Source organism: Xylona heveae, assembly GCF_001619985.1.
Source record: "Xylona heveae TC161 unplaced genomic scaffold L228scaffold_10, whole genome shotgun sequence".
NCBI lineage: Eukaryota > Fungi > Ascomycota > Xylonomycetes > Xylonales > Xylonaceae > Xylona > Xylona heveae.
Window position 1 is genome coordinate 158035 of NW_017264202.1, and position 16507 is coordinate 174541.

At 49.6% G+C, this 16507-nt stretch overlaps 3 protein-coding genes across 3 annotated transcripts; 2 read left to right on the forward strand and 1 right to left on the reverse strand.

Annotated features, from left to right (window-relative positions):
* Window positions 1–1678: 1678 nt before the first annotated feature.
* Window positions 1679–3393, forward strand: L228DRAFT_270284 (hypothetical protein; the record flags this gene model as incomplete). Its single annotated transcript, XM_018335393.1, has 2 exons — window positions 1679–1995; window positions 2055–3393. The coding sequence occupies 2 exons, from the start codon at window positions 1679–1681 to the stop codon at window positions 3391–3393; spliced, it is 1656 nt and encodes a 551-aa protein (XP_018185746.1).
* A 1560-nt stretch (window positions 3394–4953) lies between these two features.
* Window positions 4954–7750, forward strand: L228DRAFT_270285 (hypothetical protein; the record flags this gene model as incomplete). Its single annotated transcript, XM_018335394.1, has 2 exons — window positions 4954–5625; window positions 5723–7750. 2 exons carry the CDS (start codon window positions 4954–4956, stop codon window positions 7748–7750), a joined length of 2700 nt encoding a protein of 899 aa, XP_018185747.1.
* A 3949-nt stretch (window positions 7751–11699) lies between these two features.
* L228DRAFT_284926 (ARM repeat-containing protein) lies at window positions 11700–15822 on the reverse strand. The gene is made up of 4 exons (XM_018336279.1): window positions 15021–15822; window positions 13279–14936; window positions 12549–13224; window positions 11700–12418 (listed from the first exon to the last, which is right to left on the reverse strand). Exons 1-4 carry the CDS (start codon window positions 15559–15561, stop codon window positions 11910–11912), a joined length of 3384 nt encoding a protein of 1127 aa, XP_018185748.1. The 5' UTR covers window positions 15562–15822; the 3' UTR covers window positions 11700–11909.
* Window positions 15823–16507: the final 685 nt, after the last annotated feature.

A 16507-nucleotide genomic window follows, 5' to 3' on the forward strand; every position in this document is an offset into this window, starting at 1 on the left:
AAGATGGTCGTCGGAAGAGGAGGATTAATCAGACGGGAGGAGAGCTGGAGAGGAGCTGTGGGGAGGATGAGGGTGAAAGGCCACGAATTCGAGATCACGATCAGGGTCAAAGGTCGAGGGACGAAGTTGAGGTGCTTGGGTAAAGAAATTGAGGCGCTAGGGCACGTCGCTACAAAATTCGGACTAGGCGCCTTGTACCTGTCCCTGACCAGTCTTTTTTTCGTTCTCTCACCTGAGCAACATGTCCAGTTCTGCATCGCTTTTAATGACAAAGTCACCTTGGGGCCTCAATGAGAACAGTGTCAAAACGTGAGCTAATTTCTTTGTTTTGCTTTCGGTTTTGTTTTTGTTACTTTGCTTTTCCCCTTTTTTTGCTTCTCCTTGCAAGACGCGTCTCTGCTGCATGGTCTGCACGAGGATGACTATCCCTCTTCCTACGGTAAGGGACAAACTGTAAGTCACTGTACCCGTACCGGCGACCAGTTCGGCTAAGCTCAGGTACAAATATATTCCTTCCCGCTCCAGCGACACATGATCTTATGTCTACTGCCAGAAGAGAAAGACAACAGATAATCATGGGTCATCTTGCTCTTACTATTCTTACCTCACTCTTCCCTTCTTATCTTTTGTAATGACCAATCTGTTATTCTCTTATATGCATTTACGAGAGGAGATACTTGCCGAGGACGTTCAATGCCTCGGAAAAAAGCCACATATAAGACAGGTTATTATCCGCACAGGAATGACACATTGAATTTGCTGTGTGAGACATCCCCGCAAAAGCTACAGAAAAGAAGTGAAATATTCCCGGCTTCATGAGAAAAATGTATATGCCATGTGATTGGAAAATAGAGTGGTGAGAAAAAAAAGCAGTGTTGAAAATTTCTGGCGGGGATGCGCGGCTGACTAAGCTTTGCGGATCGGCCGCTCGGGCGGAGAAACGCGCATTTGATGCGTCTACGGTCACTCAAAAGGACCACTATTGACGTTTCAGGGTCCAGTGGTCCTTCATTCGATCGACGATAATCATTATTCCTCTCCCTGCCATCCAGTTGGGCATAATTACTCCCTCTCTGGTCGATCAGTCACCTCCTGAGCAATCACTTTTGCCCTGGTAAGCACCAAAAACGTGTACCCTTATGCAATGAAGAATCAATGCCGCCTCTGAGCTCCTGACGGATTCGCTGACTGGGTGCCCCGATTCTAGTGCTATTAGCGGCGCCTGTTGAAACACCTACGCTTTGCCTCGCGAACTCCTGGCACTGGAAATCCAACCCAGGGAGAAAACGCTCCAACGGCTCATCTTTAGACTACAAACCCTGCTATCTCTGCCACTTGTGGCATCAGCCGGGAACTTTTCAATTTCAAGCATCCCTAACTTTCCAACATCCTTGACCCGGCCCATCCCAGCATGCATGTGTCTGAGCTCAATGTGCACATGTGTTAGTCGCCCTCACCCCTCATCCCAAGATAACGGACCCGTGAACCGCTCTCCTTCAAATACATTTCATCAGCCTACGCAAGTGCACGAAGCTCTATCCTTACGATTGCCTTTCGCTTTCTGTGCCATCTCCTCCTTGACTACTACACCCAGTAGAGAGGACTCTACAACCCCTCAGTGACAAGCGGAGAGGACTTGCACAGCTATATCCATTTCTTAATATCTTTGTCTAATATCATGGGCTTTCTCAAACATATCCGGTCCAAGTCAAAAATCAAGGCGCAGGCAGCTGCCGCCGCGGCCGCCGGAGAGAATGATTCATATCGATATTACCCTGCAACCCCGGGGTTTCGAAGTCATCGCCCAGCCCCAAAGCTCCCGACAGCCGTGCTGGAGACCATTTTTTTATTCCTCTGCCCCCATACTCAGGATGAAAACTATGACGCTTGCGAAGATTCCATGATCGAGGATGGGTGCATGCTCTGCGATATGCGCGATCTAGCACACTGTGCTGCAGTCTGCCGAGACTGGCGTCCAGTGGTAGAGAAGCTTCTGTAAGCTCGTGACGACCTTGAAGGATACGTGTACATAGCTAACTGTTATCGTAATTAAGGTATCGGAGCATTAGAATCGATCCCGTCCATTATTGCGAAAAAGAGATTGAGCTTTCGGAGAAGCGGAACCGTCGATCCTTTTCACGAAAAAAGGGCGACGATGGCGATGCGCCAGGACAGCGGCTGGCTCTGCTATCGCGCACCCTGCGCGGTAATCCTTGGCTCGCAGTTACTGTGCAATACCTTAAAATGCCATTCATGACTCGAGAGACGCGCAAGGCCGATCTTGCCCGTACAATATCCGTGTTGCCGAACCTTCAATATGTCGATCTTCCCGAAGGCTTCTACAGTGACGACCCCTCTTGTCGGACCCTTCGTGAGGAGCTTGCAGCGCGTTGCTGGGATATCAGGAAGATGAAGTACACTGTCGGTTCAGAGCATTCCTTTACATTATTAGGGCATGGTCGATATTGGCAGGGTCTCAAAGCGCTCGAGTTGGTCGGAATCGTGGTCGATCCAGGCACGCTCCTGCAAGGCATGGCTTCGCTGCCCATTTTGCATGAATTGAAATTGGTTGACTTGCCATGGCTTGATGATTCCATTTTCCAAACAAACGCTGCGCTTCCCGCCTTCCCTGCGCTACAGAAGCTCAGCCTCGACGAGATACCGAACGTAACAGCACATGGTGTGAGACAGTATCTTTCCCGCCCCGAGGCCCGGGAGATCTTTAACACACTCCAACTGAATTCCACTGGAGTCCTCCCAACTGAGCTCCACATTGTCTTGGCCGCTGCGCCATGGCTGACGCAGCTCTCCATTGTCGAAGAAGTGACACGCCCATTTCCGATCCAGGAGAAGATACCTCTAATGGCTTCGCGCAGTCTGCGCACATTGCATTACGAGATTACCTCTCCACCTGTTGCGCAGGGTGCGCATCGAGCGGATGAAGGCTACTATCAATACCTATCACACTCTCTCCTGGCTTCTTGCCTCCCAGCACTCCGGTCACTTTTTGTTCGATATACTGATTTTCATGATAGCCTCTTGCTCGAGGCGCCTCGTCCTGCTTTTGCCGGAGATGCCGCTCCGCGGCCACGGTTTCGGCAGACGATGGACATTTACAGCAAGGGGTTGGACGAGCTGGAGTGGAATTTCACCTCAATCACGCCGCCTGTCGGTCCCGGTCGCCGAGGTAGTGCGAGTATCACTACCCCATTGAGTGCGCATCGGATGAGCGGACAGTTGAGTCCGCAGTGGGGCGGGGATGCACGACGCAGCGTGGTGGTCGGAAATGGCTTTGGCGGATTCCTTGCAGTACCTACCGAAGCCGACGGCAGCACTGTCGGCTCTGGCAAGGGTCATGCGCGGAAGAGTAGTCGACAGGATCTCTGGAGATGATTTATGCATCAATGACGTGGGGACATTTGCCGGGGGGTATTTTTGTGCATCTCTGTATGCTAGGACAGGGGGAAGGATATTAATAGGTTGGGCCCTATCACGACTTGAAACGTTGCATGCATGTTGTTTACCTGAATGAAGCATTTAGTCTAGCGCCGGAGAAACAAGGGTTTTGCCGTGTTCTGGAATCGTACTGCGCAGCGCCTCTCATAGATTAATTCGCTTGAAATGTTGAAGTTTTCTCTTTTTTCTTTGTTTTTAAAAGTGAAAAGGCTGCTGTCTTGTCTGCTTGAAAAAGATATAGCCATTTATCCTAGTGGTAAGTAGGTAGTATTCCTAGGTACGGGTATTTCATCGTCTATACAGTTGGGTAGTGATGGGTCAGCGGGAGAGAATGGGGGCAAGGCATGAACATCATCTTCTTTCAGTGAGCCGAACAAGGAAATTCCCCTGGCTCGTTCCTCGGATCCCTCGCATGATTCTGCTGTTCGCTACTGCAGGTCGCGTGCCTTTGGAGAGATTGGGGGGGGGGGTGCAGACGGAGGGGTTTAGACGCGCCCATATTTAAGACAAGTCACGACCCTGAAAATGATCAAATTAAAATTGTATCATTATTAAAGCGATGATGGGAAGGCACATCCCTCCTCCCCCACCCACTCCCCATAATTATCAAATATTCTCCCGTACTCCGTAGTGCTAAGCTCCACCACCGACGTTTTACCCCAAGGAAAGCTCTCAAAATAGAAAAAAAGGTCCCCACTTCGTTCGCACACGCCGCCTTGGCCTTTTCTCTTGCGCCAGTTAAACACCCTTTACCCTGAACTCCATCCCTGGCGATCTGATCTTTTGGCGACTCCAAAACCGTACGAACGAGTGAAATCGACACTGGAAAGTAGGCGAACGAATTTTTAACGCCTTGCGATTAGGTTCATCCTTGTAGGGCTGACGAAGTGAAGCGGCCGGTTGGACCCTTGGCTGCCTGGCTTGGTGAGGAGGTACTCTCCTGTGCCGCGCTTTAATATTATTACTCTTACTGCGCGGCCAAAGAGGAAGGACGTTGAAACAGCCCACTCAAGCGCCAGAAGAATCCTTGTTCGCTCAACAGAGGGACCCACGACGTCAGTAACCGACGATCGACGCTCCGTACCCAGATTCCATTCTGTGACGCCAGGACGCCTGCCCGTGCGAGAAATAAATTACGATTGCGTCAGAGTCAACACCGGCATGGATCGGAGATCTCTTTGATTGCCTCGCCTGGAAATTTCCAATTTATCACTCAACTTGACGTTAAAAATTGAAGCGGTGCACACCTGGACTCATTCCCAAACTGCGGGGAAACGCAATCGTTCAAATAAGGCGTTTGGATTCAGACTTGAGTGTGTGGGGAGGGTGAAGAAAGAGGAGGACCGCGAGAGAAAAGCGACAGACTGTCCGTGCGTGTGTACGTGTCCGATTCTTTGAGTGCAGAAGGAGCAGGCTAGAGAATTGAGGGACCCCTCAAAGACTATTCTGCATCACCACCATTGCTCTAATTTGGCCGTGGCCGCTTCAGCTGCGACCATGGCGGCTTCTTCAGCATCATCGTCGATCCCCCAGGCTACTGGAATGGGTTCGCTAGCAGCACAACGGAAAGATTCCATAGCGCGAAGTATGTCGCGATACCGACGGAGGGGCGCGAGGCCTGCTTCAGGCGGCTTTTCGACAAGGACTGGGGGGCAGCAGTCCGAGGCGGTGCCGCTAGTTGGGCCGTCAATGGCGACGGTGCCATCCCCGGAAACCCCACGCTCCTTTGTGCCGAACGAGGAAGAAGCACGGGCGGTCTACGCAGAGGCAGGAGGTGGAGGAGGTGCGTCCCATCGGCTTCAAGAAGCCACAGCACATGGAAGACAGGCTGTAGCAGTACGCGATGCAGGGCCAATTCAAAATCACTCTAATCAACACCAGAATGGGGTGATGCATTCTCGTGGGCAACCGAAGGAGCATATATCAAGGTCGACTTCGACAAGGTCGAGGAGGAGTTCAGACAGCAGGCAACGGCCTTCTTTTACTGCAGAGGATACCCGTCGAGACTTATCTGCCTCTCAAGCCGACGATATGCTTACGAGTTGCTTCCCTACCAAGCGTGACAAAGACGTGACTGAAAAGCCTAGCCAAGCGCCTGCGGATCCCAGTACCGCTGCAATGGGACCAGGAATAGATGCACCAGTGTCGGCGGTCAATGCTGGCGAAAGGGTGAGTAGTTCCGCACATCAACACTTATAGTTTTTTTTTTCTTTCCCTCCCCGCTTTGCTCTGTGCTAGAGATTTTCAGCTAAAATATGACATTCAGACCGTTCTCGTCAGATTTGGTCCAGCAGAGACCATGATCTCCGTGACACCTTCAACAACGGCTGTAGATGTCATCTACTCAGCCGCGTTCAGCTTCTCGCAAAAGGTTCATCCTCAGAATGCTCTCATGAAAGAATGCTTTGAGCCCTTGGGGCTAGAGAGACCTATTCGAAACTATGAGCGTATCCGCGACATATTGAATTCTTGGGACACCGACTCCTTGAACAGCCTTGTGCTCGTTCCGGCTGGTGTCGACGAGGACAGTGATGATCTTCAAGTGCGAGCAGCTCCCCGCACACGACCTGCGGAGATGACTGTTCATATATATCATTCTCAAAAGCCCGGAAAATGGGACAAACGATTCATCACAATTCGGTCAGATGGCCAAGTGATTGCAGCCAAAAAGGAAGGATCCAAAGACGCTGTCAACATCTGCCATCTTTCTGATTTTGACATTTACCAACCAACGGCTCGACAACTTTCAAAGCGGCTCAAACCTCCCAAAAAGTATTGCTACGCCATCAAGAGCCAGCAGAAGTCAAGCATGTTTTTGAGCAAAGAAAATTTTATTCACTTTCTCTGCACAAACGACAAGAGGCTCGCGGTGGCTTTTTACAAAGGGGTACAGCAATGGAGAAGCTGGTACTTAGTCAACGTCATGGGGGAGGGGAGAACAAGTCCCAAGTCTTCCGAAAAGATTGCCGGTATTGCGCTTGTGAACGGGCGGTCCAATTCTCTACGCGAGCATCAACGTCCTCAGTCAGCAGGTTCAGCAGGTTCAGACGGCGTTGCTCGACCGTTACTAGATTTACGAGACGCACATATTGTCGAGGCACGAAGCCGATCGACGCTTGCGCAATTGAAAGAGATGAGCGTTCCTCAGGCCCCCATGAGTACAAAAGCGATGCATGATCGCGCCATGTCGCTCCGTCAGCATGGTCCGCCTCCGGTCTCGTTTCCCAGCCGATTCGTAGAACGCACCAATTCTCTGACCAGCCGCCCACGAGGCTCCTCGCTTGCGAGTCCGCTGAACTCTGAAAGCGAAGAAGACTCTGCATTTGCACCCAATGGTTTGCTCGGTCGAACCTATAGTCAGCGGCAGAAAGCTATGCAAGACCGCGAAGCCGGCACAATAGGTGCAGTGAAGCGACGAAGCCAAGATCTCACCGACGGTCGAGAGCATTCCACGACTGCGACAAAGGCGGGAGGAGCAGCTGCCGCCGCCGCCGCTCAAAATGGCCACGCGACGACGACAGCGGCGACGACAGTGGGAGCTAGTTCAAACGCAGACGGTGTCGGAACCTCTGGCTTGGGTCGATCACTCTCGACCCGGTCTCGCGCTGATTCCGTAAATGGATCTGGCTTGAAGCGTGGCCCGTCTGTCCGACAGCAAAAACAGATGCCGAAGCCTCTCGTTGACCTCAGCCCTGCTTACCGAGAGCCGCCCCAGCATGCTCGCAAAGGGCGCGGCGTTGTCATCGACCACGTGCCGGCCGGAGGTCTTGTCGAGATTGCGAATAATCCGGCTGAGGTTGCGATTCAAGTGCCGGCTGCAACGACATGGCGCCGTCCGAGGACCGCCGACGACTCCGTCCAGCGTCGCGCGACGGTGTCGCGAAGAGATAGAGCTGGATCTCAGCCTAACGGCACTGGCCATCATCACGAAATTCAACAATCGCAAAACCACCGCTCAGCCCCGCATCACAACAATCATCATCCTCATCACCATTCTAGGCAGTCAGACCCCACACAACCACAGTTGGATTCTGGTGACGACTCCAGGGACCCGTTCACTGGTGGTGGCTTGTTAGCGCAAACGCCGCTCTCGCGTGGCGGCTCCCGCCACGGGCGCGGCGTCATGGACGGTTCCCATGCAAACGGTCCCATGCTGGACCTTCGCGAACGAAGCCAATTTTCTCCGGGAAGTTTGCTGGCCAAGGTTGAGAAAGATCGACCAGCTCCCGGGCCGACCATTGCTCGGGAGAAGGCGAGGGAAATAGTTGTCGGGGTTGGTGAGGCGGTGAATTAGGATAATGTTGTGCCGGCCACATGCCAATACCTCCGCTCGCTCATCTTTCGATCTATTAGTAGTCCGGCACAGGTCGGTCCAGTTCTCAATGCTCTTTACTTGTTCTTGAACCAAGAGCATTTCATCAGTGTGCTGTTTTTTCTATGCAATGTCAAAACACTGCAACTTCAGACGAGGCAAATTACGGAATTGTCTCCTATCGGGAATTATTTCCCGTCGGCCTTGTGTTTTCCCGTCAGCCTTGTGGGCTGAGCTTTTTGCTTGTTGCTTCCTTTCTTCCTTTGCGGCTCCGGGTTCCCCTCGACAGTTCCAATGAAAGATATTCACCTTTCTACATCAGACTTGGTTTTCGAGGTGTCCGAGCCAGAGAAGAGCTTAATATAACCGTCGCAAACTTTCTTGCCGAGGATTTTAGGCTTCAAACTATTCAGTCACTCTCCACGTGGAGGTGTCGGGAAGTTCCCGTCTGTTGGTGCCTGATTAGACCGGGTCAGTCGTCGGTCGGTGGGAGGAAAGAGGGGTCGCGCGCAACAAGAGTTTACCTTTGAAGTGCTCATCTCTTCACCTCTTTCTCGTTCTTTTCCGTCGCTTCTCTTTTCCTGAGTTTGATTGAGCTCTGTCGAATCCGACCCTGGCTCTCCTTCGGCTTGTGTCCTTGAAGCCATTTACTTTTCCGGCCATTCGGCTCGTCTGATAGTCTTCTTTTCGGGACCTTTCGGGCTTTTCAAAGAATTTGTCTACTATCTATCCTCATCTCTTTTATTCTAAATCGACAAGGACATGCTCCTTGGAGTACGCTTCACTCGCCTTGTCCTTGGCCGATATTATTTCCCGATACCCTATTGTCTTTTTTTTTTTTGTCATGCGGTGGACATTGTCTTTTTGCAATACCATTGCCGCTTATCCATTTTCTCTCTTCCTTTAGTCTTCATTGCAGAGACTCGACTTTCTCGGCTTTCTCGACCTCTTGTTTTTCTCGCCGTAACACTGGCTCCTCCCTCCATGAATGATGTCGTTGTATGACTTGTTTTTACCTTGCGCAATCACGCTTCATGCTCTGCCTATCTCATTATGTACCCTTCATTTCATCATTGGACATTTTACAAGTCCGCATGAGCGTGGTGTCTAGGATCAACTCTATTCTCTTTTCAATGCCTTTTTTTTTTTTTTTCTTTTTTCCCCATTACTTTTTTCCCTTTCCTTTTTTTTAATATCCTTGGCTTGGTTTGGTTCGGTTTGGTTTGGTTTCACAGAATCCTACTTTCGAGGCTCTCACTAGCCTCTGAGCCACCATTTCCGAGATTCTCCTCGCTCATGCTAAAGTCCGTGCTGCAGCACTTGAGAGTCACCTTCCCATAGTCTTGGGACATGATAACTCTTTCAGTGGCCCTTATGATTCCACGCTCTCATGGTCCTTAGTTACGAATTAAAATCAAAAATAAATGATACTGTAGTATGTTCAATCTCGATCTCGATTTCGATTTGATTTGATTTATTGATTTTTATTTTTATTTTTATTTTTATTTTTATTTTTTATTTTTTATTTTTTCATGTTACATTGTTGATCTACATTCATCGTATGAAGTTCAGTAGGTAAGGTAGTTACCATAGGGTATTTGATCGCAATGCTTCTAGGTTTTATATGCCCTGGTTGCCTTTGTCTGGAACACTGGAACATTGGAGTATCAAAAACCTTCTTTAATTGTTGTTCTGATAGCTATTTAATTTACCGCTGTATTTGTAATTGATATCTCACCCAGCAGTGTCTTTAATCCGCGTAGAGGTCTCCCGTTCGAGGCCGTTGGAGCGAGGGGAGACTGGGAGGAGGATTGACATCATACGAGATTGAGATCGAGATCGAGGTCGGAGAATTTCCATTTCCCACTAAATTGTATACGGAGTATGCCTTTTATTTCCATACTCCCTTGAAATCGTCTATACCTTATTGTATTCTATAGCTTTAACTTGTTACAGAGTATAGTCCGGTCAGATTAAGAGATTTTTGCTGGCTGGGAAATAGATAAAGTGCCGCATACGTTTAGAGTACTGTGTTGTGCTAGAGCTTCGCCCCCCTCGGCCGTGCAAACGACGCGGAGTGGCTTCCGCAGGGCACTCTGCTTGTGCGTGTGTTGTGGTTGTAGTTGAGTCCCAGGGTTCGAGGGTTGAGGAGTTCCCTCCGGGGGTGCGAGGTGCCCCTGATGGTGGGAGGGGTGAGGGTGAAGCACATTACGGCAGCCTATTTGACTTCCTAACGCAGTCTCTAATACGGCGGTTTACATATCCTCATAGTGCAGCCCTCTCGCTTCCCTCGTTCTCTCAGGCAACCAGCAGGGCCAGGCTCGACCCTCTCGCGTTGTCGCCTATCCTATCCAACCCTAAACGGGCCACTTCCCAAGTCTTGGCATCCTTCCCAACATGTTACCCTCTTCTCGGCTACGTGCTATATAAACCCCTCAACCCGCTCCCCTCTTTTCACTTCTTCTTTTTCCTTTTTTTCTTCTCTATCCCAGTGCACGGGCATTACGCGTATCAGTGAGGATTCGTCCGAGATCGTGTTTTTGCTAGTTGAAAACTACTTAAATGTTGACTGCTCTTCTTGGTACCTTCGGGATCGAGAGGGAATTTTTGGAAAAAAAAAACCGTCGCAAGACTTTTCTTGTTTTCCGAGTTGGAAGACTCTTGTGTCCTAGTTCTGCAGGACTTTTAGTCGAAGGACAGATGCTGTCTTTGACGCTTTATAACGAAAGGATCGATGATCCGATGATTCGACGCTCGCAATGAGCCCTCCTTATAGGATGGGCTGGAAATGAAGCACCATATCGTAGATTTGTTCTGTACTTTGCTCTGTTGCGATGTTATGTGATGGAATAGAGTTGAGAGACTCGCGGGTCGCATTTCGATAGTAGACTGAGACTGCAGCAGTAGTAGAACATGTTTGACGTGTCTTTGCTGGATACTGCATCTGATGGGCATTGTCAGTTCACGTTTCTGCGTCAGTGATGGGCAGTACACTTTTTGTCCATTGCGAATGGCGAGTCGTGTGTCGCGGGTCTACGCTGTACTTTGTACTTGTCTGCTCAATTCGTTCGGGCTGCATGGTATGATACCTTTGTATAACTTATTGGACCGAAGGGCTTGAATTGATTGGCAATATTGTACTTTGTAGCTGATCCAAAACCTGCATACAGTCTACCATGTCTCTTTGTTTCTCATGTGTCTTGTCTCCGCAGAAGAATTTCTCAAATATAATTGTATAAAGTTGTCAGGTGCTTGTACAAGTAAACCTGCCTGCATTGATTTGAGCCGTCCTGACATATCTCCATCTTACGAGCTCGTTTTGTGATATATGCCGTACCTACCATACCTACCTTACTACCTTACCTATCTTACTTACCGTACCTGCCTGACCTATTTGAGTTTAGAAGCCTACGTCGATACTTCTACATTGATAATCCTACATCTACAAGCACAGCTACAATGCAGATGCCAGGGGACGAGTACTCTTCATATCTCCATATCTTGCGTGGCTTGCCCTCCCTTTGCACTCGCACAAAAAATGCATATTCAATAGAGTGTCGTTATGGTCAAATCAGCGAAACACATACATACATACATACATATATACAGATATAAAAATATAAGGTATATAAAGATATATATCACGACTTGCGCGTGGCGAGTAGACAGATTCATAGACGTACTCAAATACTTACAGATGAAGAGACAGACAGACAGACAGAGGGTAAGAGTCCGACCAAGCTAGACAAGGGATATATAAACAGATTGGCAGACCCAGAGTCCCAGACTTACAGAATTACAGACTGAAAGACTGACAGACCAACATGGTGACTTGCTCAAGGATAAAGAGCAGCCAATAAAGCTCAACGACAGAGGACACGACACAAAATTTACAGAATATCTAAATCACAGGGCAGTGAGAATGCAATTTACCAGTTACCAGTTACCTCTATAATTCATTCACTCACGTATAAAAAACCAAAGGACGGATAATTAGACGGAAACCCAAACGCAGACAAAAGACCAAATGAATAAATGAATGAAGAAACCCCTTCCCTCCCCTCCCCCACCAACAAACAAAATGAATAAAATTAAGAAAGCAAAGAGAACGAAACGAAATGAAGAAAGACTAGAGAATGAATCAATCCATATCCATAGGATCATCAACATCCATCCCCTCTGACGCCGTTATGCGGGTGGCATCCGACAAGACACTTTCATCCTTGACACTATTGCCCGTGACTGTAGCTGCATCATCATCGCCGTCATCCTCGTGCTCGTCTTCGTGTTCGTACTTGATTTGGCTTTCGCCTTCAAGTTGGGCTCTGCTTTCTTCATCGGCTTTACTCTCTTCGACCCCCTCCTCGTCGCCGCTACCAGCCTTGGACAAGAATTTACTTTCGTCTTCTTCGCCGGCCGTCACCACCGGCTCGGCCTGCTCGGCCTGCTCGGCATCGACCTGTACAACCTTCTCTACAGCATTCAAGACCTTGGTCAGCGCATTTCTCGACGTCGCGTCTGGTGCGATACGGCCCGAGGCGTCGACCGCGGCGGCAGCGAGGTCGTGGAGTTCGAGCAATTTCGACGCGTCAGCGGCATGCGCAATGTAGAGTTTTGAGAGGAGGGAAATGAGCGTTTTGCGTTCTTCTTCTGTTTGGTCGTTAGCACCTGATTAACACGAAAGAAACAGATAGGAGCGGACAAGGGGAAACAAGTACGGAGAAAACAAGATGATGAAAAAGAAAAGAGAAGGAAGACGTAAGAAAGATTAAATACGTACTTGTGCAGCCCGAGCTGAGAACCTTGTTCAGCACATCCACGGCGACATCGACATGAATGTCTGCTTCGACAGGCTTCGTTTCTTTGCGGCCCAACTCGTCCCATCCAGTGGAAAAGGAATCCAAGACGACCAATTTCCGTGGGTCCGTCCAGTCGACGAGGTGCGCAGTCACCAGCGTCAAGCCGACCATGCCTTCATCTTCTTCGAGCTCGTCATTGAGCGTGACAAGTGCATGGACGAGGGGGACCGCAATGCGGGCCATGCGCTCCATATTCTCGCGCCGCGAGTGGCAGTAGACGGGCAAAAAGTAAGTCAGAGCTTGACGCATAGCAGGATTATCTTGCGTGGCGGGATCAAAGTACGTGAGTACGAGCTGTTTCAAGAGGTCATCTTCTTTGATAACGTTGCCGAGCATGAGCTTGCAGAGAGCCGTGCAGCCGGTAGACTGGACGTCCGTAGAGGACGACCGCAGGGAGCGGGAGTAGAGCTTGAGAATGGGTTTCTGTAGAGCAGAAGGGGTGGACTCGGCCTCCGGGTCCGTTGGAGGGGTCGGTGACAGGAGAGATGGGTGGGTAGTTAAAATGTCGGTGATGATCTGGACAGAGGTCGTTTGAAGCGCTTCATGACCTTTGGCGAAGCAGTGCAGGAAGAGAATCAGATTTTCTTCTGCGAGGCTCTGTTTGTGATTATTAGTACAGAAGGATATTGCGAGGGGAGTAAATTGACTTGCCTTGTCCAGTAGGCAGCATAGACCGAGACATACTAGTCCCCTTTCTCTGATAGGTGCTTCATGACTCCGTACAGCCGGGACAATGAGATTGTTGAGTGTTGTGACGAGATGAGCATTTTCCTTCAAATCTGTTTGCACGTTTTGAAGCATGCACTGCGCAATATGGAGACACTTCATGTTCACCACGATTTCTCTTACAGCCTTTTCCTCTTCCTGGGCTTCCTTTTCAGCTTGCTCCTCTGGGGTGAGCGGAGCCTGTGCCTTCTTCTTGGCCGGTGCGTCGTCGCTGACTTCTGATCTCGCAGAGTGAAAGCTCTCCTCTCCGTCTTCTTCGCCATTTTCCGCACCGTCTTCGCCCATAATCGTATCATGGACTTCGGCCACCGCTTCGAGCACCACGCCGCAAAAGTCTCGCTCTCCATTGGCATTCTCACCGCAAACCACTCGTAAAATGTCGACTACGAGTCTGGTAGTTTCTTCCGGAAGCTCCGCCACGGCAAGAATCTCTCTCATCAATGCGTACATTTTCCTTCGTCCCACTTCATCAGTATAATCAAGCGTCAATGCAATGTGCAGTAATTGCTCGACAATAAATTCAAGCTCGACAGTGTCTTCATCGTCGCCTTCAGCTCGCTCATTGGTGGTTTTGAGTTTGCTGAACAAGACGTTGGTGTAGCGTTGGATGTAAAAGGCAAGTTTAGTAACCTCTGGCATCTTCTCCTCGACCAAATTCTCATACTTGCCATCTCCTTCTTGACGGCAGAATGCGTTGAAGCTTCGAGCCATAAATGCGCCTTCAGCAGTCAGATTTTCCCAAAACGAATCGTCAAATGTCACTGCAGCACGATAGTCTGGTCGACCTTCCCAAAACTCCTTCATAGCCTCCTGTGCGATCCCGCTTTCGACCCCAGAGTTGACTACGTCAATACGTTCAAGCAATTCCGTTAACCCTTCAAAGCTAGGAGATTTTTGCTCAATGACCGCTCCGCCCTCTGCCTGCTGACGGGTGCCGGCACAGTCTTCGATCCAACGTTCTCGGAAGACCCGCGCCGCCGCTCGTCGCACATTTTGATCCCGATCCCGTAGACCCCAACGCAAAAGCTTCTCGCGCATGGACAGGGAGAGATGACGAAAGTCTGCGAGACTGGGGAGCAGACGCGAGTATAGTCCCCTTCTGGTAGCTGCGTCGAGATCTCTGGCGCGTTCAAGAAGATATGGAAGCGTTGCTGCAGTCAGAGGGAGGCTTAATAGTAGAGAACGCCGCACATCTGCGCTCGGATCGTTTTGAAGGGCATCCAAGAGCTTCTCAAGCAAGCTACTTGCATCATCTTCGTCATCTTCCTCCTCGTCCTCCTGATCATCCTCTGCATCATTGCTGGCAATCGAGCTAAGTCCTAGCACAGCTTGCACCCGAACCATGCTTTCCTTGTCGCGGATCCGTCGAAGAAGCGCAGCTCTAGTAGCCTGGTAAATATCAAAATCGATGGATTGTAGTGAGCTGACCAGATCCGAAGTGATCTGTGTCGCACGGAATCGGACGGTCTTCTCTTTGGAGGTCATCAATGGCAACAGCGTGGTGAGCAGGTGGGAAGTCAAGCGGGAGCTAGGCGTCTCAAGCATGTCGTCTTCATCGGCGACTTCTTGAAGAAGCGCATTGTCTGCCGGATGTTAGAATGGTGGGCGTTCAAAGTTCAACGTCCATTTCTTGCGCGTTCACTTGTCAAGAATCCATCTTTACTCACCTTTCTCGTTCGCATGCCTTAAAAATAGCACTAGAAAACGAATAACTCTATCTGCTGCATTTTCGCTCCTTTTAACCCCTAATATGCGGAGCATACATCTCGCCACCTCGCTCGTAAACTCCTCCTCGCCAAAATCTGCACCCAATTGGTGATATTGCGACACCTGCTTTCCTTTTACTGGTGAGGTCGGTTCATAGCAGCAAGCTTCCTGGATCTTGCGTAGGCTAATCACGAGTTTCCTATGTGCCGCTGTGGTCCGCTGGGCATCTCCAAACAAGGAACAAATCTGGACACGAAGAGCAGTTGAAGGTCCTTCATCCGGGATAGAGATGGGTATGGCGGAAGTTCGCGTCGATTTCCGGCTGGGTTTGCTCTCCGAGTCGCGGGTGGATTCGGTACCTCGCGATGACCGCGAACTCTTGATCGAGCCATCATCGGTTGCATTGTTGGACAGGCGCGACGAGGAAGCCGCAGGCAGAGAGAGATTCTGGGTGCTCTGTGCGGCTGAAGAGCCCGGCTTGCGAGATACTCGTCCAGGCATAGCGAAGTATGGTATAAATATCAAAAAGAACGTGCAAAGAGATCGTTAGGGTCTTGCTGGCGGTTTGGCTCTTCTTCTTAGCCCAGACACTCTGATTGAGTCTGTGCAGGCGACGCTGCGATCGGACACGGTCCGCCTGGATTAGGATCTTTCAATAGAGTATTTCACGTGTAAGATTTATCCAGATCTTGCTAAGAGATCCAGATGAGTGCTATAGGCGCAGGTTCGGGCCCATTTGTGTAGGTTGTCGTCGGCGTCTCCGAAGTTGTCGATGATTTCCGTGTTTGTTGTCAGTCGTGTTTACCCTCCACCGCCTGCCGCGACCGTGGGCCCGGCAAACCAAGCAAACATGACCAAAACCAGCAAGGTACTTACATTGCACCAATAGAGGCCTACAAAGGGTTTAGCTGGATTATGTAAGCACTTGAAGGAACGAGTCAGCTGTGGCTGTGCTACTCGGCGTGGTTGAAGGCTGGAAGATAATCATTCAAAACCTTAAATACTCATCTTTGGAATACCATCAAGCACGCATGGGGTTTATAGTTAAAACGTTGGCTGTTGTAATAAAATTTATATCAATTTTTTTTTTGTCCTTTTTTCTGGTTCTTTTCCCTCTTTTTTTTTTTTTTCTTTTTGTTTGGATTAATTCGCAACTAACTACATGATTCACCAAAACCTCTGTTCTATATGTATTGTAAAGGAACGTCCATCCTCCCAAGGAAAGCAATGTCCCTTCCTGGTATGACTGCATGAATCAGAGTTTGCCTCAAATTCCCAGGCAAATGAAATAAAACGACACGCGAGCTTGTGTCTTCACGCGCCAAATGTAACTTCTAAATAACAACTGCAAAATGTTTGCCGTGGTGCACGTTGAACGAAAGACTGTGGCAAGACCGTCATTTTTCACTTGCTCAACTTTCGGTGAACAGAAGTAAAATGCTTGTCG

Bases quoted from the DNA above. Each gene is read 5' to 3' on its own strand.
- L228DRAFT_284926 (XM_018336279.1), bottom strand. From the start codon at position 15,561: ATGCCTGGACGAGTATCTCGCAAGCCGGGCTCTTCAGCCGCACAGAGC. The intron at 14,937-15,020 runs GTGAGTAAAGAT...AACATCCGGCAG, and splicing joins AAGGCATGCGAACGAGAAAG to ACAATGCGCTTCTTCAAGAA. The intron at 12,419-12,548 runs GTACGTATTTAA...ACGACCAAACAG, and splicing joins TCTCAGCTCGGGCTGCACAA to AAGAAGAACGCAAAACGCTC.